General features: G+C 47.6%; 2 protein-coding genes across 2 annotated transcripts in view; both read left to right on the top strand.

The window, feature by feature from the left end:
• Positions 1-2,722: 2,722 nt before the first annotated feature.
• Positions 2,723-7,517, top strand: LOC116364159 (serine-rich adhesin for platelets-like; the record flags this gene model as incomplete). Its single annotated transcript, XM_031817397.1, has 3 exons — positions 2,723-3,073; positions 3,308-6,442; positions 7,150-7,517. Coding segments are annotated over 3 exons (3,854 nt in total), but the record flags the coding sequence as incomplete, so codon positions are not given.
• LOC116364160 (UPF0606 protein KIAA1549L) overlaps positions 2,728-22,453 on the top strand; it is a 97,259-nt gene continuing 77,533 nt past the window's right edge. Inside the window, exons 1-6 of the mRNA XM_031817398.1 lie at positions 2,728-3,073; positions 8,387-8,809; positions 9,038-9,153; positions 14,635-14,854; positions 16,364-16,497; positions 18,778-18,946. Coding sequence (XP_031673258.1) covers positions 8,395-8,809; positions 9,038-9,153; positions 14,635-14,854; positions 16,364-16,497; positions 18,778-18,946 — 1,054 coding nt within the window. The 5' untranslated portion in view covers positions 2,728-3,073; positions 8,387-8,394. The remainder of the gene's footprint in view (positions 3,074-8,386; positions 8,810-9,037; positions 9,154-14,634; positions 14,855-16,363; positions 16,498-18,777; positions 18,947-22,453) is intronic.

Genomic DNA, 22,453 nt, shown 5'->3' with positions numbered 1-22,453 from the left:
TCCTGGGTTCTCTCATAGTGGCAAAACATTTATTGGGCCTTTAGCCTGATAACTATCAGTTTTTTCACATTTATTTTTACAGTGACTTAACTAGCACCTACTCTCTCAAATAACATCAAACCATGTTTAGTGCAGGCTCAAATGAATGAAGTGTGAAGGGGGTTTATTATGTGTAATGAATAAAGGTTTTAAACTGTTTATCAACCTCCCTCTCAGTTATTAAGATGGTCTGTCTTGGAACCCACTTATATGGACATGTGATATGAATTGTCTGAGGGTATCGGTGACATTTCTGAATGCATTGAAAACAGTGGCTGTCGATATTGGCATTTCACTGAGCTTATGCATGTTTATGATATCCCGTTACAATTGTAATTTAACGGTGGGAAAATGTCTGGAAAAAATAGTTTTTTAGATGACTTTTGTTCGATGCAGAGTTTATGAGAAATGTTATGCCCGAGGGGTCAGTGTGTGAAATTGTAAAAGCCAAAGCCTCTGCTGGGTATCTAAAACAATCCCTCTCTGTGTGTGGGTATTGTAAAACAGTCCTGATCTGTGTGTGTGTGGGGTATTGTAAAACAGTCCTGATCTCTGTGTGTGTGTGTGGGTATTGTAAAACAGTCCTGATCTCTGTGTGTGTGTGGGTATTGTAAAACAGTCCTGATCTCTGTGTGTGTGTGGGTATTGTAAAACAGGCCTGATCTCTGTGTGTGTGTGTGGGTATTGTAAAACAGTCCTGATCTCTGTGTGTGTGTGTGGGTATTGTAAAACAGTCCTGATCTCTGTGTGTGTGTGTGGGTATTGTAAAACAGTCCTGATCTCTCTGTGTGTGTGGGTATTGTAAAACAGTCCTGATCTCTGTGTGTGGGTATTGTAAAACAGTCCTGATCTATGTGTGTGTGGGTATTGTAAAACAGTCCTGATCTCTGTGTGTGGGTATTGTAAACAGTCCTGATCTATGTGTGTGGTGTATTGTAAAACAGTCCTGATCTATGTGTGTGTGGGTATTGTAAACAGTCCTGATCTCTGTGTGTGGGTATTGTAAAACAGTCCTGATCTATGTGTGTGTGGGTATTGTAAAACAGTCCTGATCTCTGTGTGTGGCTATTGTAAACAGTCCTGATCTATGTGTGTGGGTATTGTAAAACAGTCCTGATCTCTGTGTGTTGTAGTTCTGATAGTGTGTGTGTGGGGGTATTGTAAACAGTCTGATCTGTGTGTGTGTGTTGTGTGTGTGTGTGGGTATTGTAAAACAGTCCTGGTGTGAGTGTGGTGTGTGTGGGGGGGGGGGGGGTATTTGTAAAACAGTCCTGATCTGTGTGGGGTATTGAGTAGAACTACCTAGTGTTAAAACAAATCAAATGGTCTGTGTCGGTTAAAAGTGTGGTACAAGGCAGTTTGAGTAGATAGGATACTTGTCTGTGGGAGACATGATGATCTTAACACTGATTTGAGTATTAAAAAGTATGTGTGTGCGTGTGTGTGTGTGTGTGTGTGTGTGGTGTGTGTGTGTGTGTGTGTGTGTGTGTGTTGTGTGCGTGCGTGCGTGCGTGCGTGCGTGCGTGCGCGCGCGTGCGTGCGTGCGTGCGTGCGTGCGTGCGCGAAAAACATGATTTTTAGACTTAGAGAGAAGTAAGAGAGAAATACAGTGACCCTCAAGATTGGTCTCAGCTACAGATGCATATATTGCTACATGGAACACGTTGCTTCTTTATTTTCTTACTCTTTACAAAAAGACAATAGGATGTCTTTTTTTTTTTAAGTGCGTGCGTGCGTGTGTGTGGTGTGTGTGTGTGTGTGTGTGTGTGTGTGTGTGTGTGTGTGTGTGGTGTGTGTGTGTGTGTGTGTGTGTGTGTGTGTGTGTGTGTGTGTGTGTGTGCATTAGCTGGATGCACCCACCTTGCCAGGTGAAACATACAGCAGCAGCAGGTGATGTGACAGGCTTGTAAATCTTTAGAAATGAATAAAATAACCCCCCCAGACAGATGTGTAGAGGAAGTTTGGGGACGTGCTGAGAATGGAGAGGAGGGGGGGGACTAGTGCCAGCCTCACAGCCGGACGGCCATCTTAGAGCTGTTATCACTGCCAGCTTGTTTGTGACACCTGAACCAGATGTCTCTCTCTGTGACATTAGTACTTTAAAACGATTTGAGGTAAAAAATACAATAAAAAAACTACAGGTTTAATAAGATTCTTTTTATAATAGACATCAAGATGTTTTTAATGCATGTACATGATTCAGAGGACATTTCATACAATTTCAGCCCTTTGGTCACGTTAGCTTCTAGTATACACACTAGGTAATTCAACGTGAATTACAGCGGGAATGGATGTGCTTTAAGACTGAAATGTGTCTGACACTGTTAGTCTTCAATGCTTTCTAAATGAGGAGGGGAAGCATCAACATTTCTATTCAGGGGTTGAAAAGGGGTTTTAGATTCTCAATGGCTCCTGCATTGTAAGGATTCTGATTGCTATTCTCTCTCTTCAAATAACTCATTTCTGAATCCCAGGCAAAATGGAAAAAGTGTTTGAATGGTTTTGCTCTAATGGAAATAAAATGACACACTCTCACTCTGAAACTTGTGCAACTTTAAAATGATCCCTCCGTGGTTTAAGTAGCCAGCATTGACCCCTCCATGGTTTAAGTAGCCAGCATTGACCCCTCCATGGTTTAAGTAGCCAGCATTGACCCCTTGCTTCCCTTTTTGCTCTGTTCCAGATGAGACAAACTACGACGCCTCTGGTTCTTCTGATGTACCCAATGACACAACAGCCTCCGCCCATCCCATTCACCCATTGGCCGGCTTGCTGTTGGTGGATGAGGAGCCTTTATCAGTCGTCCAACCAGATGGCAGGGCTGTGTCAGAGGGGGTGGGCCTGAGAGAGCAGCCTGCCTTCTCCTCCATACTGACCCTGCTGGCGGATAAACACCCACTGAGCTTGGTCCGATCCAAGACCTCGCCAACCATCATCAAGGACAACAACCAAACCAGCCTGTGGCCTTCGGTTGCTCCCTTCTCTTCTTCTTCTTCTTCTGTGGAGCTGAGCAGAGACCTGTCTGACAGCTCAGGTTTGACTCCCAGCATGCTTCACCAGACCAAGGCGTCATCAATGTCAGTGTCATCAGTGGCGTCCTTCATGACTGGGGATTGGAGGGCAGTGTCATCATCAGCACATACATTGTTCTCATCATCATCAACAATATTATCATCACCATCATCATCAGCAATGTTATCACTATCATCATCACCACCATTATCATCATTAGCAGTGTCATCACCATCAGCATCATCACCACCATCAGCAGCAGCAGCAATATCATCATCATCACCACCACCATCACCATCATCAGCAATATCATCACTATCACCATCATCACCAGCATCATCACTATCACCAGCATCCTCATCTGAATGGTTAATAACAGCAGCCTTTGCTTTATCCTATGACATCTCAAGCCCGTCTATCCCTGTCAGTGTGACACAAACAGCCTCATCAGTGTCATCTGTGTTTCCTCTGAATAAAACATCATTGAATCCTCCAATCCAATCCAGCATTAGTTTAGATGTAGATATATTTACAGTCACAAAGAGCTTACCACTTCCCCTCTCTGACTCCACTCACCAATCACTGACTAGAGGAGTGACCACAGAGACCAGTGGCACCAAATCACAAGTCAGGACTCAGGACTCTGCAGCTCCAGCATCGCTTCAATCCCATGGCTTGTATGGGACACAAAGGACAACATCGTCAAACAAAATAGACGCCAGCCCTTTCACAACATGGAAACCAGCAAAGACAGAAGCAAACCACTCCACCTCTACTAGTGTTACCTCTGGAAACGTCCCTTTCAACGTTTCAGCCAGAACCATCAGATCATCACACAGCCGCCGGACCAGGACTGTTTTCACTAACAACAGAGAGACAAGCTCTTTACTTCTCTCCTCTCGTGTCCAGGACAGTCAAGCTAATCAAAGCCATCAGGGCGTATTACAAACTGTCCGCTCAGCATTGCTGTCACCTCCATCTACTCCCCCACAAGGATATTTAGTTCCTAGTCTCATCACAGGGGAATATATCAGTGCAACACCAAACAGGGCGAAAAGAGATAAGACATGGACAGGTAGTCAGACGACTTTTATAACAAGCACCTGGCCTGTAGCAGTTACCTCAGTGCCTTCTCATGCTGTAGATTCAAGTGTGTCGCCGGCTGTGACGACCAGAATATCGACAACATATTTCCCTATCTCATCTAACACCTTACCAAACTTGTCAGATACCGGCTCACCCCGCTCAGACACCACAGTGGCTAAGTTAACAGGCTCTTACTGGAGCACAGCATCTCCTCAGAGCTCAACATATCCCAGTGATTTAGTAACAGCCACAGGGCACACCAGCCCAAGCGCTCCTGACCCCAATAGGAATAATGATGAGGGAGGAAGAGCAGGAGGGGAAGTCAGCTTGGATTCAACTGCTCAGACAAGAAGTCACCCCCTCAGTGACTCCATTCTCAGCTCTGTATCTGGAACACTGAGTGACTCCACTCTCAGTTCTGTATCTGGAACACTGAGTGACTCCACTCTCAGTTCTGTATCTGGAACACTGAGTGACTCCACTCTCAGCTCTGTATCTGGAACACTGAGTGACTCCACTCTCAGTTCTGTATCTGGAACACTGAGTGACTCCACTCTCAGTTCTGTATCTGGAACACTGAGTGACTCCACTCTCAGTTCTGTATCTGGAACACTGAGTGACTCCACTCTCAGCTCTGTATCTGGAACACTGAGTGACTCCACTCTCAGTTCTGTATCTGGAACACTGAGTGACTCCACTCTCAGTTCTGTATCTGGAACACTGTGTGACTCCACTCTCAGTTCTGTATCTGGAACACTGAGTGACTCCACTCTCAGCTCTGTATCTGGAACACTGAGTGACTCCACTCTCAGTTCTGTATCTGGAACACTGATTGACTCCACTCTCAGCTCTGTATCTGGAACACTGAGTGACTCCACTCTCAGCTCTGTATCTGGAACACCGAGTGACTCCACTCTCAGTTCTGTATCTGGAACACTGAGTGACTCCACTCTCAGCTCTGTATCTGGAACACCGAGTGACTCCACTCTCAGTTCTGTATCTGGAACACTGAGTGACTCCACTCTCAGCTCTGTATCTGGAACACTGAGTGACTCCACTCTCAGCTCTGTATCTGGAACACTGAGTGACTCCACTCTCAGTTCTGTATCTGGAACACTGAGTGACTCCACTCTCAGCTCTGTATCTGGAACACTGAGTGACTCCACTCTCAGCTCTGTATCTGGAACACTGAGTGACTCCACTCTCAGTTCTGTGTCTGAAACACTGAGTGACTCGCCCATGTCTGCTAGTAGCGTAACCCTTGGAGACGCAGGATTGACCCCTCTAACCTCGCTGACTCCTTCTTTGAATTCTGACACGGGCCTGATGTCACTTCCTGTCACTGATCCATCAACTTTAGCTCAGCACCTGACACGGGCGTTAACCTCTCCCACACTGCATGCTAGTCCCTCAACAGTACCCCAGGATCCCCAATTCACCCTCTCCATCATCCTGACCACCAAGCACCCTTACCTTAACCCAACTGTCTCTAGTCTCCACAGAACTGATGATGCACCGACCCAGTCTGGCTCTAGAGGAACCACATCTACACACAGACCTGTAGTGCTGTTAGCGATGCCTCGCGCTACCTCACTGTCAGCGACCCAGTTTCAAACAAGGCCATTGTATATTTCTGTTAGCACAGGGTCTGAGGTAGGTTCCCCTGATATGACCCCTGAAATGTCCCTAGATAAGTCACCTGAAATGTCCCCTGTAAATTCCTCTGAAATGTCAACTGAAATGTTATCTGAAACGTCCCCTGAAATGTCCCTTGTAACATCCCCTGATACAGCAGAGAGAGACATGTCCTCAACATGGACCTCACTGTTTGTCGGCTCACCCGATCCTACTGCGACAGGCGAGACAGATCACACTTTTCAAACACACTCCACAGCCCAGGTCCACTCCACAGCCCAGGTCCACTCCACAGCCCAGGTCCACTCCACATCCCAGGTTCACTCCACAGCCCAGGTCCACTCCACAGCCCAGGTCCACTCCACAGCCCAGATCCACTCCACAGCCCAGGTCCACTCCACAGCCCAGGTCCACTCCACAGCCCAGATCCACTCCACAGCCCAGGTCCACTCCACAGCCCAGGTCCACTCCACAGCCCAGATCCACTCCACAGCCCAGGTCCACTCCACAGCCCAGGTCCACTCCACAGCCCAGGTCCACTCCACAGCCCAGGTTCACTCCACAGCCCAGGTTCACTCCACAGCCCAGGTCCACTCCACAGCCCAGGTTCACTCCACAGCCCAGGTTCACTCCACAGCCCAGGTTCACTCCACAGCCCAGGTCCACTCCAGTTCACCTGAACATCTGACACCACTTGATGCTTCTGCTGATATTACACACACGCCTGCTGAGAACACAGAGACTGGCTCAGTTTGGCCCCTTTCTGCTATAGTTGAGGATTCCTCCACTTACATCACAGACCTAAGTGTTGATGTTTATAAGGGAACACCCCCATTAATGAGTTCTCCAACACCCTCCTCTTATGTTACAGAGGACTCCTTGATTTCCAGAGGGACTGACTCTGAAGGTTCTCCTTATCCACGCCCCACTGATATCCCTGCATATGTTAACACTGCAGAGGCTGTTCCGACTCCTCTTAAACTTGTCTCCCACAGAACAAAAAGCACAATAAGGGGAAAAGATGTTCTCTCTACAATGTCAGAAAGTCCCACCGTCATGAGGGAATACCCTACTCCGTCACAGACACCATTAATACATGAGCATAGTTCTCATTCTGATACAGACAGGAAAATGGGCGTGTCCTCAACAACATGGTCTACATATTTTAATACCATAACCTCTGATACAGGGGGACTTTCCACTAAAACCCTGAGACTCAATGGACGTAGTAGGTATCTTTCTCTACCATCTGTCTCCTCTCACTCACCTGATAGAGCATTCTCCCCTGGTGCAGCTACACTGATGTCAAATGGGAGAGAGGATACCTTTGTTGGACACACATCTGTCACATATTCTAAAGTGACACCATTACCCAAGCCCTGGAGTTTGACGCCAGCCAATCAGGTGGCTTCTATATCCTCCACTACACAGAAGAGAACCACGGAGAACAACACTCCCCTGTTAGAGGGGGTAACATCAGCATTATCAGTGTCCATACCAGAGAACAACACTCCCCTGTTAGAGGGGGTAACATCACCATTATCAGTGTCTATGCCAGAGAACAACACTCCCCTGTTAGAGGGGGTAACATCAGCATTATCAGTGTCCATGCCAGAGAACAACACTCCACTGTTAGAGGGGGTAACATCACCATTATCAGTGTCCATGCCAGAGAACAACACTCCCCTGTTAGAGGGGGTAACATCACCATTATCAGTATCCATGCCAGTCTCTACCACAACTGATAACTCTGTGACTATTTCAGCCGTCATCTACCTCTCATCTGCCCATCAGAACAAGTATACAGCGTCTGAGAGGAATGTAAGTGTTAGCACGTCGGAGTCTGTCACTATTTCTGACGCAACAGTTCTGAATAACCCTGCACCCCATGAACATGTCATTATGGACACGGGACATACTAACTCAACAATGAACGTACAAGTAGACTTGCCATCATCACCCTCATCATCATCATCATTATCATCCTCACCATCGTCATCACCATCATCATTATCACCATCTTCATCACCATCTTCACTATCATCACCAGCGTCATCACCATCATCATTATCACCATCTTCATCACCATCTTCACTATCATCTTCATCATCATCATCAGCAGCAATATCGTCATCACCATTGTCTTCATCATCTTCCGCCTTGTTATCAATGACATCGTCATCATCCGTCGTGTCACACCAATCTCACATCAACAGTGTGTCCAGTCCCACCACAGCTCCCAGTCTGTCCTCCCTCTCCATGGAACGTTCTGATTCAACATCATCCACTTCTGGGTTGAGTGTGATGTCACCATCCCCATCAAGTGTCTTCCCCTCCACTGGTATGATGTCATCACCCTCTGCCCTTTTGTCACCTGCTCTTACATCATCATCCTCTGCCCTCATGTCCCATGGTGTGACTTCATCACCCAGCTCCCTGGCATCCAACGTGACATCATCATCCACTGTCCACTTGTCCACTAGTATGTCATCTTCCTCCTCACTCATGTCTCGTGGTGTTACATCATTATTAGTTGCCCTGGCATCCAGTGTGACATCATCATTCCCCTCCCATCTCTCAGAAGAAGTGAGTGTGACTTCTGTTCTTCTTACAGAGACAGCGATGGAGGAGTTAACTGTGGGAACATCCAGAGAGACAGGGGTTAATTTCCCCAAAGACAACGAGACCAGATTATCCCAAACAGGGAACCTCACCTTAGCCGACAGGCCTGCACTCACAACATCACAGGTGTCACCTTTGACCCCTCGAGAGGACACAACGACTGCATCCCTCCAGCTCACGACCGTGACCACCACAACCATAGCTTCCACCACAACCACAACACAGCCAATCACAGAGAGCCCAACCACGACAACAACACGCAGAACCACCACTGCTCCAGCCTCCAGGAGAACACTGTCACCTCCAATCCCAAAGACCAAACCCAGAGGGACGACCACCCCGTTCCCCTTCACCACCACCACGGAGGCTCCACCCCGGCAGTGCAACGTCACAGAGAAGATCTGGGTTAAAACAAGTAAGAGACACAGAAAAAAGAATGAACCTTTTCTCAACAGGTTGTTACATTGTTGGTCGTAGTTGGGGTTATGGTTGTAAATACACAGATATATAGTTGACTATATATAGTTCTATTTTCCAAATAGAATATGCCTTCCTTCTCTCTCTCTTCTCTTCCCTGCCTCCTCCTCCCCCTCTCTCTCTCTCTCTCTCTCTCTCTCACCCTCTCATATTCTTGTCTCTACAGTTCTGACCATCCATGTGAGAAGGAACCGCCTGGACAGCATCCAGAGACAGAACCTGCGTAGAGGGCTGACCCAGGCTCTGAGTAGAGCTCTGAATGACACCACTGCCCTGGCTCAGGTCAGTAGGACTCACACCTACTCTCTCTTTCTCTGTATGTATCTCTCTCTCTCTCTGTCTTTGTCTCTGTCTCTCTATATCACTCTTTCTCTATCTCTCTCGCTGTCTTTCATGTGTGGTGTAGCCTCTGCTGAGTCCTCAACAACTGGATGTTCTGGTTTTCAGGGGAAATGAAAAAAGAGAGCCTGTGACCTGACTTCTGCTTTTGGACATTAACATGGTGACCGCAGGGCGACATAACTCCTCCTCCACATTTACTGGATTGGTTGAACAGACCAGTATGTAGGGTCTAGTTCCAGGTGTTTCTCTTACGCCTGCTACGTTAGGGGATATGTGTTAAGATAGAGGACGCTGGTCTGGGCAGAGGAGATGTAGTCGTTGTTTGTGTGCGTCTGTAAGTTGTTGTTCATATGTTTATAATAATATAATCATAAAAAGATAGAGGACCCGGCAGCCTATGTAGTTGGTGTGGAACAGTTGAGACTGAGGAGGTTCAGGTTTTACAAAGAAGACTGGAACCAGAGTTGAGGAGGTATAGAATGTACAGACGGCAAGAATGATGAAAATACTTGACGAAAAAAATGTACTTGAAAAATGTACTTACTTGGCCAAAACACCTTAAAGACTGGGCAAAACACCTTAAAGACTGGGCAAAACACCTTAAAGACTGGGCAGAACACCTTAAAGACTGGGCAGAACACCTTAAAGAACTGGGCAAAACACCTTTGGGCAAAACACTTTAAAGACTGGGCAAAACACTTAAAGACTGGGCAAAACACCTTAAAGACTGGGCAAAACACCTTAAAGACTGGGCAAAACACCTTAAAGACTGGGCAAAACACCTTAAAGACTGGGCAAAACACCTTAAAGACTGGGCAAAACACCTTAAAGACTGGGCAAAACACCTTAAAGACTGGGCAAACACCTTGGGCAAAACACCTTAAAGACTGGGCAAAACACCTTAAAGACTGGGCAAAACACCTTAAAGACTGGGCAAAACACCTTTGGGCAAAACACCTTAAAGACTGGGCAAAACACCTTAAAGACTGGGCAAAACACCTTAAAGACTGGGCAAAACACCTTAAAGACTGGGCAAAACACCTTTGGGCAAAACACCTTAAAGACTGGGCAAAACACCTTAAAGACTGGGCAAAACACCTTAAAGACTGGGCAAAACACCTTAAAGACTGGTCAAAACACCTTAAAGACTGGGCAAAACACCTTGAAGACTGGGCAAAACACCTTAAAGACTGGGCAAAACACCTTAAAGACTGGGAAAAACACCTTAAAGACTGGGCAAAACGCCTTAAAGACTGGGCAGAACACCTTAAAGACTGGGCAGAACACCTTAAAGACTGGGGCAAAACACCTTTGGGCAAAACACCTTAAAGTCTGGGCAAAACACCTTAAAGACTGGGCAAAACACCTTAAAGACTGGGCAAAACACCTTAAAGACTGGGCAAAACACCTTAAAGACTGGGCAAAACACCTTTGGGCAAAACACCTTAAAGACTGGGCAAAACACTTTTGGGCAAAACATCTTAAAGACTGGGCAAAACACCTTAAAGACTGGGCAAAACACCTTTGGGCAAAACACCTTAAAGACTGGGCAAAACACCTTAAAGACTGGGCAAAACACCTTAAAGACTGGGCAAAACACCTTAAAGACTGGGCAAAACACCTTTGGGCAAAACACCTTAAAGACTGGGCAAAACACCTTTGGGCAAAACACCTTAAAGACTGGGCAAAACACCTTAAAGACTGGGCAAAAACACCTTAAAGACTGGGCAAAACACCTTAAAGACTGGGCAAAACACCTTAAAGACTGGGCAAAACGCCTTAAAGACTGGGCAAAACACCTTAAAGACTGGGCAAAACACCTTAAAGACTGGTAAAAACACCTTAAAGACTGGGCAAAAACCTTAAAGACTGGGCAAAACACCTTAAAGACTGGGCAAAACACCTTAAAGACTGGGCAAAACACCTTAAAGACTGGGCAAAACGCCTTAAAGACTGGGCAAAACGCCTTAAAGACTGGGCAAAACACCTTAAAGACTGGGCAAAACGCCCACCTCACACATCTGAGGATATGGCAGCTAAAATAACAGCATGTTACCTAGAGAAGCAGATCTCCATGTATAAGGAAGGACCATACAGGGATCCTCATGTAGGTTAACTGTGAGGAGCGATGAGGATTAATTTAGAAATTAGGCTGACAGAATATGTCCCTGAAGGTATGGGGGGGGGGGGGGGGGGTGATGTCACATCCTAGGGACTGCACCAAGATGAAAACCAGATAAGACAGCAAACTGTGTGACCCCAGGTGAGAAACCAATGGCCCTGTTCAGTCACCACTGGTTACCAAGTTACCTGGAGAAGTCTAACAACACAGTACTCTCCTCTGATTGAACCAAGGGCCCTGTTCAGTCACCACTGGTTACCAAGTTACCTGTAGAAGTCTAACAACACAGTACTCTCCTCTGATTGAACCAAGGGCCCTGTTCAGTCACCACTGGTTACCAAGTTACCTGTAGAAGTCTAACAACACAGTACTCTCCTCTGATTGAACCAAGGGCCCTGTTCAGTCACCACTGGTTACCAAGTTACCTGTAGAAGTCTAACAACACAGTACTCTCCTCTGATTGAACCAAGGGCCCTGTTCAGTCACCACTGGTTACCAAGTTACCTGGAGAAGTCTAACAACAGAACTCTCCTCTCTCCTCCTCTGTTTTGATTGACAGCATGATCATAGGATATGATATTCAGCTGTGTGATGTTGAGTGTTTAATTTATTTAATGCAGAACCATGTCATTCCAAACTGCCAGCAAAAGGAGCAATATTTTCCCCCAAAACACGTTGCTACCAGGTTCAGGTTCAATACAGCCGTACAGCCCCTGGGTTTGAAAGCCCCCGTTTCTTTTCAGTGATGATATGGACCCATCTATACAACACAATAACCGTCTGTCTGCGGATTAACCAGTCACCGCTCTTCTTGCCAGAATCATTCTCCTTCCCAATAAGCCTGTAATACCGCCACTCAATGTGGCTTTGGATCAGGAGGACCTCTTGGTTATGATAAGAGAGACTACTGAGACACAGTGGCAGCAGGGAGTGTGTGTGTGTGTGTGTGTGTGTGTGTGTGTGTGTGTGTGTGTGTGTGTGTGTGTGTGTGTGTGTGTGTGTGTGTGTGTGTGTGTGTGTCTGTGTGTGTGTGTGTGTGTGTGTGTGTGTGTGTGTGTGTGTGTGTGTGTGTGTGTGTGTGTGTGTGTGTGAGAGAGAGAGAGGAGAGCATTTTTTATGTAAATGCACATCCATGAGAAATTACCACTTTCAATGTCTGGAAATGAATTTGGTACTAAAAAGCAACATGCGTTTCTAATATGGCCTGGAGATGAATGGAGCAGCAATGTGATCCCTGTGTAACAGACAGAGTGTTTGTCTCCACACAGACTCCACAGGGTCTGAGTACCTTCTGATGAGTGTGCTTGTGTTTGTGTATGTGTGTGTTTTCAGGTGCAGTGGGACTGTGTAGAATATTATTTCCCTGAATGAAGCGGGACTGATACCAATGTGAAGGTCATAGGAACCTTCAGGAGTCATAGGCATGTGGTACTGCAGGTCTCATGTTTCTCTCTCTCTCTCTCTCTCTCTCTCCCTCTCTCTCTCTCTCTCTCTCTTCTCTCTCTCTCTCTCTCTCTCTCTCTCTCTCTCTGTCTCTCTCTGTCTCTGTCTCTCTCTGTCTCTCTCTCTGTCTCTCTCTCTCTGTCTCTCTGTCTCTCTCTCTCTGTCTCTCTCTGTGTGTCTCTCTCTCTGTCTCTCTGTCCATTGAAGACCATTGATGGTCTTTCACATCGGCCAGATAGACTTAGGAGGGTACGTTACCACTCAGCGACTTTTGCTGAAACCCAGTCTTTGAATAACGGCTGGGCTGGTGTAGTGATGGTGAATGGGTCCGTTCATAACAAGGCTTGATTGTGAGGGGAATACTGTCGACTCATGGTAATATCAAGACTGTATGGGCTCTCAGTGTGATAACCAAGGGGACTGTCTGTCATCAAAGGATGAGGGATTTGATCTGTTTCACTTCTCTCACACAAACTCTCTCTACCTCTCTCTCTCTCTCTCTACCCCCCCTTTCTCTCTCTACCTATCTCTCTCTACCCCTCTCTCTCTACCTCTCTCTCTCTACCCCTCTCTCGCTCTCTCTCTCACTCTCTCTCTCTCTCTCTCTCACTCTATACCTCCCTCTCTCTCTATACCTCTCTCTCTCTCTATACCTCTCTCTCTCTCTATCTCTATCTCTCTCTCTCTCTCTCTCTCTCTCTCTCTCTCTCTCTCTCTCTCTCTCTCTCTCTCTCTCTCTCCCTCTCCCTCTCTCTGTCACAGAAACAGACACACCTCCCACACACAACTCTCTTTCCTCTGTGTAATGTCACAGCTCTCTGCCCTCTGTGTAATGTACAACTCTCTGTCCTCTGTGCAATGTTACAACTCTCTGTCCTCTGTGTAATTTATAGCTCTCTGCCCTTTGTGTACTGTTACAGCTCTCTGTCCTCTGTGTAATGTACAACTCTCTGTCCTCTGTGCAATGTTACAACTCTCTGTCCTCTGTGTAATGTACAACTCTCTTTCCTCTTTGTAATGTACAACTCTCTGTCCTCTGTGTAATGTACAACTCTCTGTGCTCTGTGTAATGTACAACTCTCTGTCCTCTGTGTAATGTACAACTCTCTGTCCTCTGTGTAATGTACAACTCTCTGTCCTCTGTGTAATGTACAACTCTCTGTCCTCTTTGTAATGTACAACTCTCTGTCCTCTGTGTAATGTACAACTCTCTGTCCTCTGTGTAATGTACAACTCTCTGTCCTCTGTGTAATGTACAACTCTCTGTCCTCTGTGTAATGTACAACTCTCTGTCCTCTGTGTAATGTACAACTCTCTGTCCTCTGTGTAATGTACAACTCTCTGTCCTCTGTGTAATTTACAACTCTCTGTCCTCTGTGTAATTTACAACTCTCTGTCCTCTGTGTAATTTACAACTCTCTGTCCTCTGTGTAATGTACAACTCTCTGTCCTCTGTGTAATGTACAACTCTCTGTCCTCTGTGTAATGTACAACTCTCTGTACTCTGTTTTCACTTCCCTTTCTCTTTCCGTCTCCCATGTTCCCATGTTCCCATTCCCATGTTCCCATGTTCCCATGTTCCCATTCCCATGTTCCCATGTTCCCATTCCCATGTTCCCATGTTCCCATTCCCATGTTCCCATTCCCATGTTCCCATGTTCCCATTCCCATGTTCCCATGTTCCCATTCCCATGTTCTCTCTTTCTATGAGACTCTCTTGTTCTCCTTCTCTCACCATCCTTCTGTTTCACAAGCAGTCAAAACATCCACTCCTACGACTCTACAACCAGCCAGTTGATTAGATGATCGATCATGCTTACTGATCCTGATAACAGATCCCTATTTCACTCTCTCAGGTGGAGACTGTGTTTGGCTCTCCCAACGTGACGGTGGGCTACCACGTAATTGGAGCAGACATGGTGTACCCGCCCTCTGTGGTGGTCGAGGCACTTCACTCCTACGGCCGGGATAGGCTGATGGGTGATGTGCGACAGTTTGTCCCCATGGTAACGGCGCTGCCCAACACAGCCGCACCATGGAAACCCAGCCCAGCTATCAGCCTCCAGCTCAAAACAGGTCTGATGGTTTAGACTGGAGGAATATGTTTAAGATCATGTTGTTTTTCTTTCACTTATACAAGACACATTATTAAGGAGGCTGCAGGACATTAGTCTGCACTGTGTTCATATACCAGACATGTTATTAAGGAGGCTGCAGGACATTAGTCTGCTCTGTGTTCATATACCAGACATGTTATTAAGGAGGCTGCAGGACATTAGTCTGCACTGTGTTCATATACCAGACATGTTATTAAGGAGGCTGCAGGACATTAGTCTGCTCTGTGTTCATATACCAGACATGTTATTAAGGAGGCTGCAGGACATTAGTCTGCTCTGTGTTCATATACCAGACATGTTATTAAGGAGGCTGCAGGACATTAGTCTGCACTGTGTTCATATACCAGACATGTTATTAAGGAGGCTGCAGGACATTAGTCTGCACTGTGTTCATATACCAGACATGTTATTAAGGAGGCTGCAGGACATTAGTCTGCACTGTGTTCATATACCAGACATGTTATTAAGGAGGCTGCAGGACATTAGTCTGCTCTGTGTTCATATACCAGACATGTTATTAAGGAGGCTGCAGGACATTAGTCTGCACTGTGTTCATATACCAGACATGTTATTAAGGAGGCTGCAGGACATTAGTCTGCACTGTGTTCATATACCAGACATGTTATTAAGGAGGCTGCAGGACATTAGTCTGCTCTGTGTTCATATACCAGACATGTTATTAAGGAGGCTGCAGGACATTAGTCTGCACTGTGTTCATATACCAGACATGTTATTAAGGAGGCTGCAGGACATTAGTCTGCACTGTGTTCATATACCAGACATGTTATCAAGGAGGCTGCAGGACATTAGTCTGCACTGTGTTCATATACCAGACATGTTATTAAGGAGGCTGCAGGACATTAGTCTGCACTGTGTTCATATACCAGACATGTTATTAAGGAGGCTGCAGGACATTAGTCTGCTCTGTGTTCATATACCAGACATGTTATTAAGGAGGCTGCAGGACATTAGTCTGCTCTGCGTTCATATACCAGACATGTTATTAAGGAGGCTGCAGGACATTAGTCTGCACTGTGTTCATATACCAGACATGTTATTAAGGAGGCTGCAGGACATTAGTCTGCTCTGTGTTCATATACCAGACATGTTATTAAGGAGGCTGCAGGACATTAGTCTGCACTGTGTTCATATACCAGACATGTTATTAAGGAGGCTGCAGGACATTAGTCTGCACTGTGTTCATATACCAGACATGTTATTGAGGAGGCTGCAGGACATTAGTCTGCTCTGTGTTCATATACCAGACATGTTATTAAGGAGGCTGCAGGACATTAGTCTGCACTGTGTTCATATACCAGACATGTTATTGAGGAGGCTGCAGGACATTAGTCTGCTCTGTGTTCATATACAAACTCATATTGATGGGGTTGAGTATTGATCTACAGTTACTCTGCCCTGATGTTCTTCATGTTCTATGATCTCAATGGCTGTTCTCTGTGTGTTCCAGTTCTGCGCTTCGTAGGTCCAGGAGATGACCCGCGTTCCTGTCGGTTCTCGCAGATGATGGAACAGAGGCTGGAGAACGTGTTCTCTGAGGCCCAGGCCAAAGTCCTGGACGTCCACACCAGACTCTCTGTCCAGGTAGAGATATTATAGTACAATGGCCTCCTCCTCACTCAGTAACCCTCTGACCTGTGGAGGTGGTGACTTCATGTGTACGTGGTCCTCTGTAGCTCAGTTGGTAGAGCATGGTGCTTGCAACTCCAGGATAGTGGGTTCGATTCCTGGTACCTCCTGTATGCCAAATGTATGCACACATGTCTGTAAATGGCTTCTATTTGGTATGTGAAGACAGTATGTTGTCTTTCTGCTCTTCATGATGTCCTTGTTACTGGTCCCAGCAGGGCATTAATAAAGTTATACGGTTTTGTATTGTATACACATATCCTAATACATAGCCTGCATCTCTAGATACTCTTATTAAAGCTTCCCACCACAGATCAATTATTTATTGTTTGTATCAGGATAAAGGTAAGACCCAGATGCAGACCGTGTTGAAGTGACAATGTTTATACAGCAATAAGGGCAAAGGTACAGGACGGCAGGCAGGCTCAGGGGCAGACAGAGTGGTCAGGCGGGCGGTCAGAGTGGTCAGGCGGGCAGGCAGAGTGGTCAGGCGGGCAGACAGAGTGGTCAGGCGGGCAGACAGAGTGGTCAGGCGGGCAGGCAGAGTGGTCAGGCGGGCAGACAGAGTGGTCAGGCGGGCAGGCAGAGTGGTCAGGCGGGCAGACAGAGTGGTCAGGCGGGCAGACAGAGTGGTCAGGCGGGCAGGCAGAGTGGTCAGGCGGGCAGACAGAGTGGTCAGGCGGGCGGTCAGAGGGGTCAGGCGGGCAGACAGAGTGGTCAGGCGGGCGGTCAGAGTGGTCAGGCGGGCGGTCAGAGTGGTCAGGCGGGCGGTCAGAGTGGTCAGGCGGGCGGTCAGAGTGGTCAGGCGGAGGTCAGAGTGGTCAGGCGGGCAGTCAGAGTGGTCAGGCGGGCACAGGGTCAAAACCAGGAGGACGAGAAAAGAGAGACTGGGGAAAAGCAGGAGTTGATACAAAAACGCTGGTTGACTTGACAAACAAGACGAACTGACAACATACAGACAGAAAACACAGGTATAAATACCCAGGGGGTAGTGGGGAAGATGGGCGACACCTGGAGGGGGGTGGAGACAAGCACAAGGACAGGTGAAACAGATCAGGGCGGGACGGTTTGGACGTAGGGATTTTACCTCTAACTGTTTCAAATTGAAGGAACAGTTGATATTTATACCAGACTTGTGTTGATGCCTTGTTGTGGCTTATTTTAGATGTTATGACATTAAACTTCAGTACAAACAAATGCAAAGAGTCTAAATATGGGTCGTCCGATTGGTCATTTTGATGTGTGGTACAGTTTGTGTGGATTAAATCTCAAAGCATTTTGCTCCTACTGTTTTCACAGCTCTGCAGTTGAAGAGGTTTGGCACTAGCAAAGCAAAATGCAAGCTGTGTATAATTGGAGCATAATTATCATTCCTAAGTGCATTGTTCATGTGCCATTGTAAATAGAAGCTGTTCTCTGATCTGAACTGATGTGTTTAGGGAGACAGTGTTTGTGTTGTTTTAATGAGCTTCCTAGCTGCCGTGGTAACATGTCCACTATATTATGTATGTATGTCAAGGTTTAGTTTTTAGGTTTTGTGTAGTTGACGTTATGAACACTTTCCCAGTGGCGAATGGCCAGTTTCACTCTTCACAGCCGGTGTAATATCTTTATGGATTTAAGCATATTTTTGTTATGCTAATTATGCCATTACATTTTATACCTCCTCTGTAACTTATTAAACATTAAAGTAGATTGATCTAAATTGAAATTATGTTGTGCAACTTTGTCTCTATGCCCCCCCTTCCCCCTCCCCCCTCTCTCTCCTCTCTCTATCTCTCCATCTCCCTCTCTCTCCTCTCTCTCTCTCTCTCTCTCTCTATCTCTCTCTCTCTCTCTCTCTCTCTCTATCTCTCTCTCTCCTCTCTCTATCTCTCCATCTCCCTCTCTCCTCTCTCTCTCTCTCTCTCTCTCTCTCTCTCTCTCTCTCCATCTCCCTCTCTCCATCTCCCTCTCTCCTCTCTCTCTCTCTCTCTCTCTCTCTCTCTCTCTCTCTCCTCTCTATCTCTCTCTCTCTCTCTCCTCTCTCTATCTCTCCATCTCCCTCTCTCCTCTCTCTATCTCTCTCTCTCCTCTCTCTATCTCTCTCTCTCCTCTCTCTATCTCTCTCTATCTCACCATCTCCCTCTCTCCATCTCCCTCTCTCCTCTCTCTATCTCTCTCTCTCCTCTCTCTATCTCTCTCTCTCCTCTCTCTATCTCTCCATCTCCCTCTCTCCATCTCCCTGTCCTCTAGATGCTGAGTGTTTCTCAGTCAGTGGGTTCTCCTGCTGTGTCTCTGGTCTACATGGTGAGGAACGGGACCGCCCCTCTCAACGGCACCGCCGCCTCTAACCTCCTGGGTCAGCTGACCGCAGAGATGGTCGGCTACTTCCTGTTCTACCCACCGCTGGTCATTGCTGAACGTAAGTGTCCTAGTGCCTCCTCGATGCCCTACATCCTCATGATTCACATCAAGTGTCCCCAGAAACAGATCTAGAATCAGGTTACCCCCCAATCCTAACCGTTACCTTTATTGGGATTGAAATACAAAACTGACCTGAGATCAGAGTCTACGTGCCAACGTCATACTACTCCCTAGACACCCCTGTGGGTTTCATATAGCCTGCATGACACACTTCTGTCTGGGTATTTATAGCAGTGAGTAGCATGGGTCTCTTCAGAAGAAGGACTGAGGTACTGGATGGACTTGTATAGAATAACAAGGACGAGTGACGTTCTCCAGCCCTTTGAGTAATTGGATGTTTGTGACTGTTGCTCAGCCATGTTCGTGACTGTTGCCCTCTACAACAATGCATTTTTTTAAATGATTGAGTCACTGTACTGTAAGCTATGGATGCTAAGTTAGACCTAGCCTCCTCCTCCTCCTCTGTAAGCTCTGGATGCTAAGGTACAGCTAGCCTCCTCCTTCTCCTCTGTAAGCTCTGGATGCTAAGGTACAGCTAGCCTCCTCCTTCTCCTCTGTAAGCTCTGGATGCTAAGGTACAGCTAGCCTCCTCCTTCTCCTCTGTAAGCTCTGGATGCTAAGGTACAGCTAACCTCCTCCTCCTCCTCCTCCTCTGTAAGCTCTGGATGCTAAGATACAGCTAGCCTCCTCCTCCTCCTCCTCTGTAAGCTCTGGATGCTAAGGTACAGCTAGCCTCCTCCTCCTCCTCTGTAAGCTCTGGATGCTAAGATACAGCTAACCCCCTGCCTCCCCCTCCTCCTCCTCCTCTGTAAGCTCTGGATGCTAAGGTACAGCTAACCTCCTGCCTCCCCCTCCTCCTCCTCCTCCTCTGTAAGCTCTGGATGCTAAGGTACAGCTAACCCCCTGCCTCCCCCTCCTCCTCCTCCTCTGTAAGCTCTGGATGCTAAGATACAGCTAACCCCCTGCCTCCTCCTCTGTAAGCTCTGGATGCTAAGGTACAGCTAGCCTCCTCCTCCTCCTCCTCCTCTGTAAGCTCTGGATGCTAAGATACAGCTAACCCCCTGCCTCCTCCTCTGTAAGCTCTGGATGCTAAGGTACAGCTAACCTCCTCCTCCTCTGTAAGCTCTGGATGCTAAGGTACAGCTAGCCTCCTCCTCCTCCTCCTCCTCCTCTGTAAGCTCTGGATGCTAAGGTACAGCTAGCCTCCTCCTCCTCCTCTGTAAGCTCTGGATGCTAAGATACAGCTAACCCCCTGCCTCCTCCTCTGTAAGCTCTGGATGCTAAGGTACAGCTAACCTCCTCCTCCTCCTCCTCCTCCTCCTCTGTAAGCTCTGGATGCTAAGGTACAGCTAACCTCCTCCTCCTCCTCCTCTGTAAGCTCTGGATGCTAAGGTACAGCTAGCCTCCTCCTCCTCCTCCCCCTCCTCTATAAACTCTGGATCTTAAGGAACAGCTAACCTCCTCCTCCTCCTCCTCTGTAAGCTCTGGATGCTAAGGTACAGCTAACCTCCTCCTCCTCCTCCTCTATAAACTCTGGATGCTAAGGTACAGCTAACCTCCTCCTCCTCCTCCTCTGTAAGCTCTGGATGCTAAGGTACAACTAACCTCCTCCTCCTCCTCCTCCTCCTCCTCTGTAAGCTCTGGATGCTAAGGTACAACTAACCTCCTCCTCCTCCTCCACCTCCTCTGCAAGCTCTGGATGCTAAGGTACAGCTAACCTCCTCCTCCTCCTCCTCCTCCTCTGTAAGCTCAGGATGCTAAGATACAGCTAACCCCCTGCCTCCTCCTCTGTAAGCTCTGGATGCTAAGGTACAGCTAACCTCCTCCTCCTCCTCCTCCTCTGTAAGCTCTGGATGCTAAGATACAGCTAACCCCCTGCCTCCCCCTCCTCCTCCTCTGTAAGCTCTGGATGCTAAGGTACAGCTAACCCCCTGCCTCCTCATCCTCCTCTGTAAGCTCTGGATGCTAAGATACAGCTAACCCCCTGCCTCCTCCTCTGTAAGCTCTGGATGCTAAGGTACAGCTAACCTCCTCCTCCTCCTCCTCTGTAAGCTCTGGATGCTAAGGTACAGCTAACCTCCTCCTCATCCTCCTCTGTAAGCTCTGGATGCTAAGGTACAGCTAACCCCCTCCTCCTCCTCTGTAAGCTCTGGATGCTAAGGTACAGCTAACCCCCTGCCCCCCCCCCCTCCTCCTCTGTAAGCTCTGGATGCTAAGGTACAGCTAACCTCCTCCTCCTCCTCTGTAAGCTCTGGATGCTAAGGTACAGCTAACCCCCTGCCTCCTCATCCTCCTCTGTAAGCTCTGGATGCTAAGGTACAGCTAACCTCCTCCTCCTCCTCTGTAAGCTCTGGATGCTAAGGTACAGCTAGCCTCCTCCTCCTCCTCTGTAAGCTCTGGATGCTAAGATACAGCTAACCCCCTGCCTCCTCCTCTGTAAGCTCTGGATGCTAAGGTACAGCTAACCTCCTCCTCCTCCTCCTCCTCCTCCTCTGTAAGCTCTGGATGCTAAGGTACAGCTAACCTCCTCCTCCTCCTCCTCTGTAAGCTCTGGATGCTAAGGTACAGCTAGCCTCCTCCTCCTCCTCCCCCTCCTCTATAAACTCTGGATCTTAAGGAACAGCTAACCTCCTCCTCCTCCTCCTCTGTAAGCTCTGGATGCTAAGGTACAGCTAACCTCCTCCTCCTCCTCCTCTATAAACTCTGGATGCTAAGGTACAGCTAACCTCCTCCTCCTCCTCCTCTGTAAGCTCTGGATGCTAAGGTACAACTAACCTCCTCCTCCTCCTCCTCCTCCTCCTCTGTAAGCTCTGGATGCTAAGGTACAACTAACCTCCTCCTCCTCCTCCACCTCCTCTGCAAGCTCTGGATGCTAAGGTACAGCTAACCTCCTCCTCCTCCTCCTCCTCCTCTGTAAGCTCAGGATGCTAAGATACAGCTAACCCCCTGCCTCCTCCTCTGTAAGCTCTGGATGCTAAGGTACAGCTAACCTCCTCCTCCTCCTCCTCCTCTGTAAGCTCTGGATGCTAAGGTACAGCTAGCCTCCTCCTCCTCCCCCTCCTCTATAAGCTCTGGATGCTAAGGTACAGCTAACCTCCTCCTCCTCCTCTGTAAGCTCTGGATGCTAAGGTACAGCTAACCTCCTCCTCCTCCTCCTCCTCTGTAAGCTCTGGATGCTAAGATACAGCTAACCCCCTGCCTCCCCCTCCTCCTCCTCTGTAAGCTCTGGATGCTAAGGTACAGCTAACCCCCTGCCTCCTCATCCTCCTCTGTAAGCTCTGGATGCTAAGATACAGCTAACCCCCTGCCTCCTCCTCTGTAAGCTCTGGATGCTAAGGTACAGCTAACCTCCTCCTCCTCCTCCTCTGTAAGCTCTGGATGCTAAGGTACAGCTAACCTCCTCCTCATCCTCCTCTGTAAGCTCTGGATGCTAAGGTACAGCTAACCCCCTCCTCCTCCTCTGTAAGCTCTGGATGCTAAGGTACAGCTAACCCCCTGCCCCCCC

The sequence above is a fragment of the Oncorhynchus kisutch genome, unplaced genomic scaffold (genome assembly GCF_002021735.2).
Source record: "Oncorhynchus kisutch isolate 150728-3 unplaced genomic scaffold, Okis_V2 scaffold1013, whole genome shotgun sequence".
Classification (NCBI taxonomy): Eukaryota; Metazoa; Chordata; class Actinopteri; order Salmoniformes; family Salmonidae; genus Oncorhynchus; species Oncorhynchus kisutch.
Note: the sequence above shows the minus strand (reverse complement) of the source record. Positions and strands in the feature narration are given on the sequence as shown.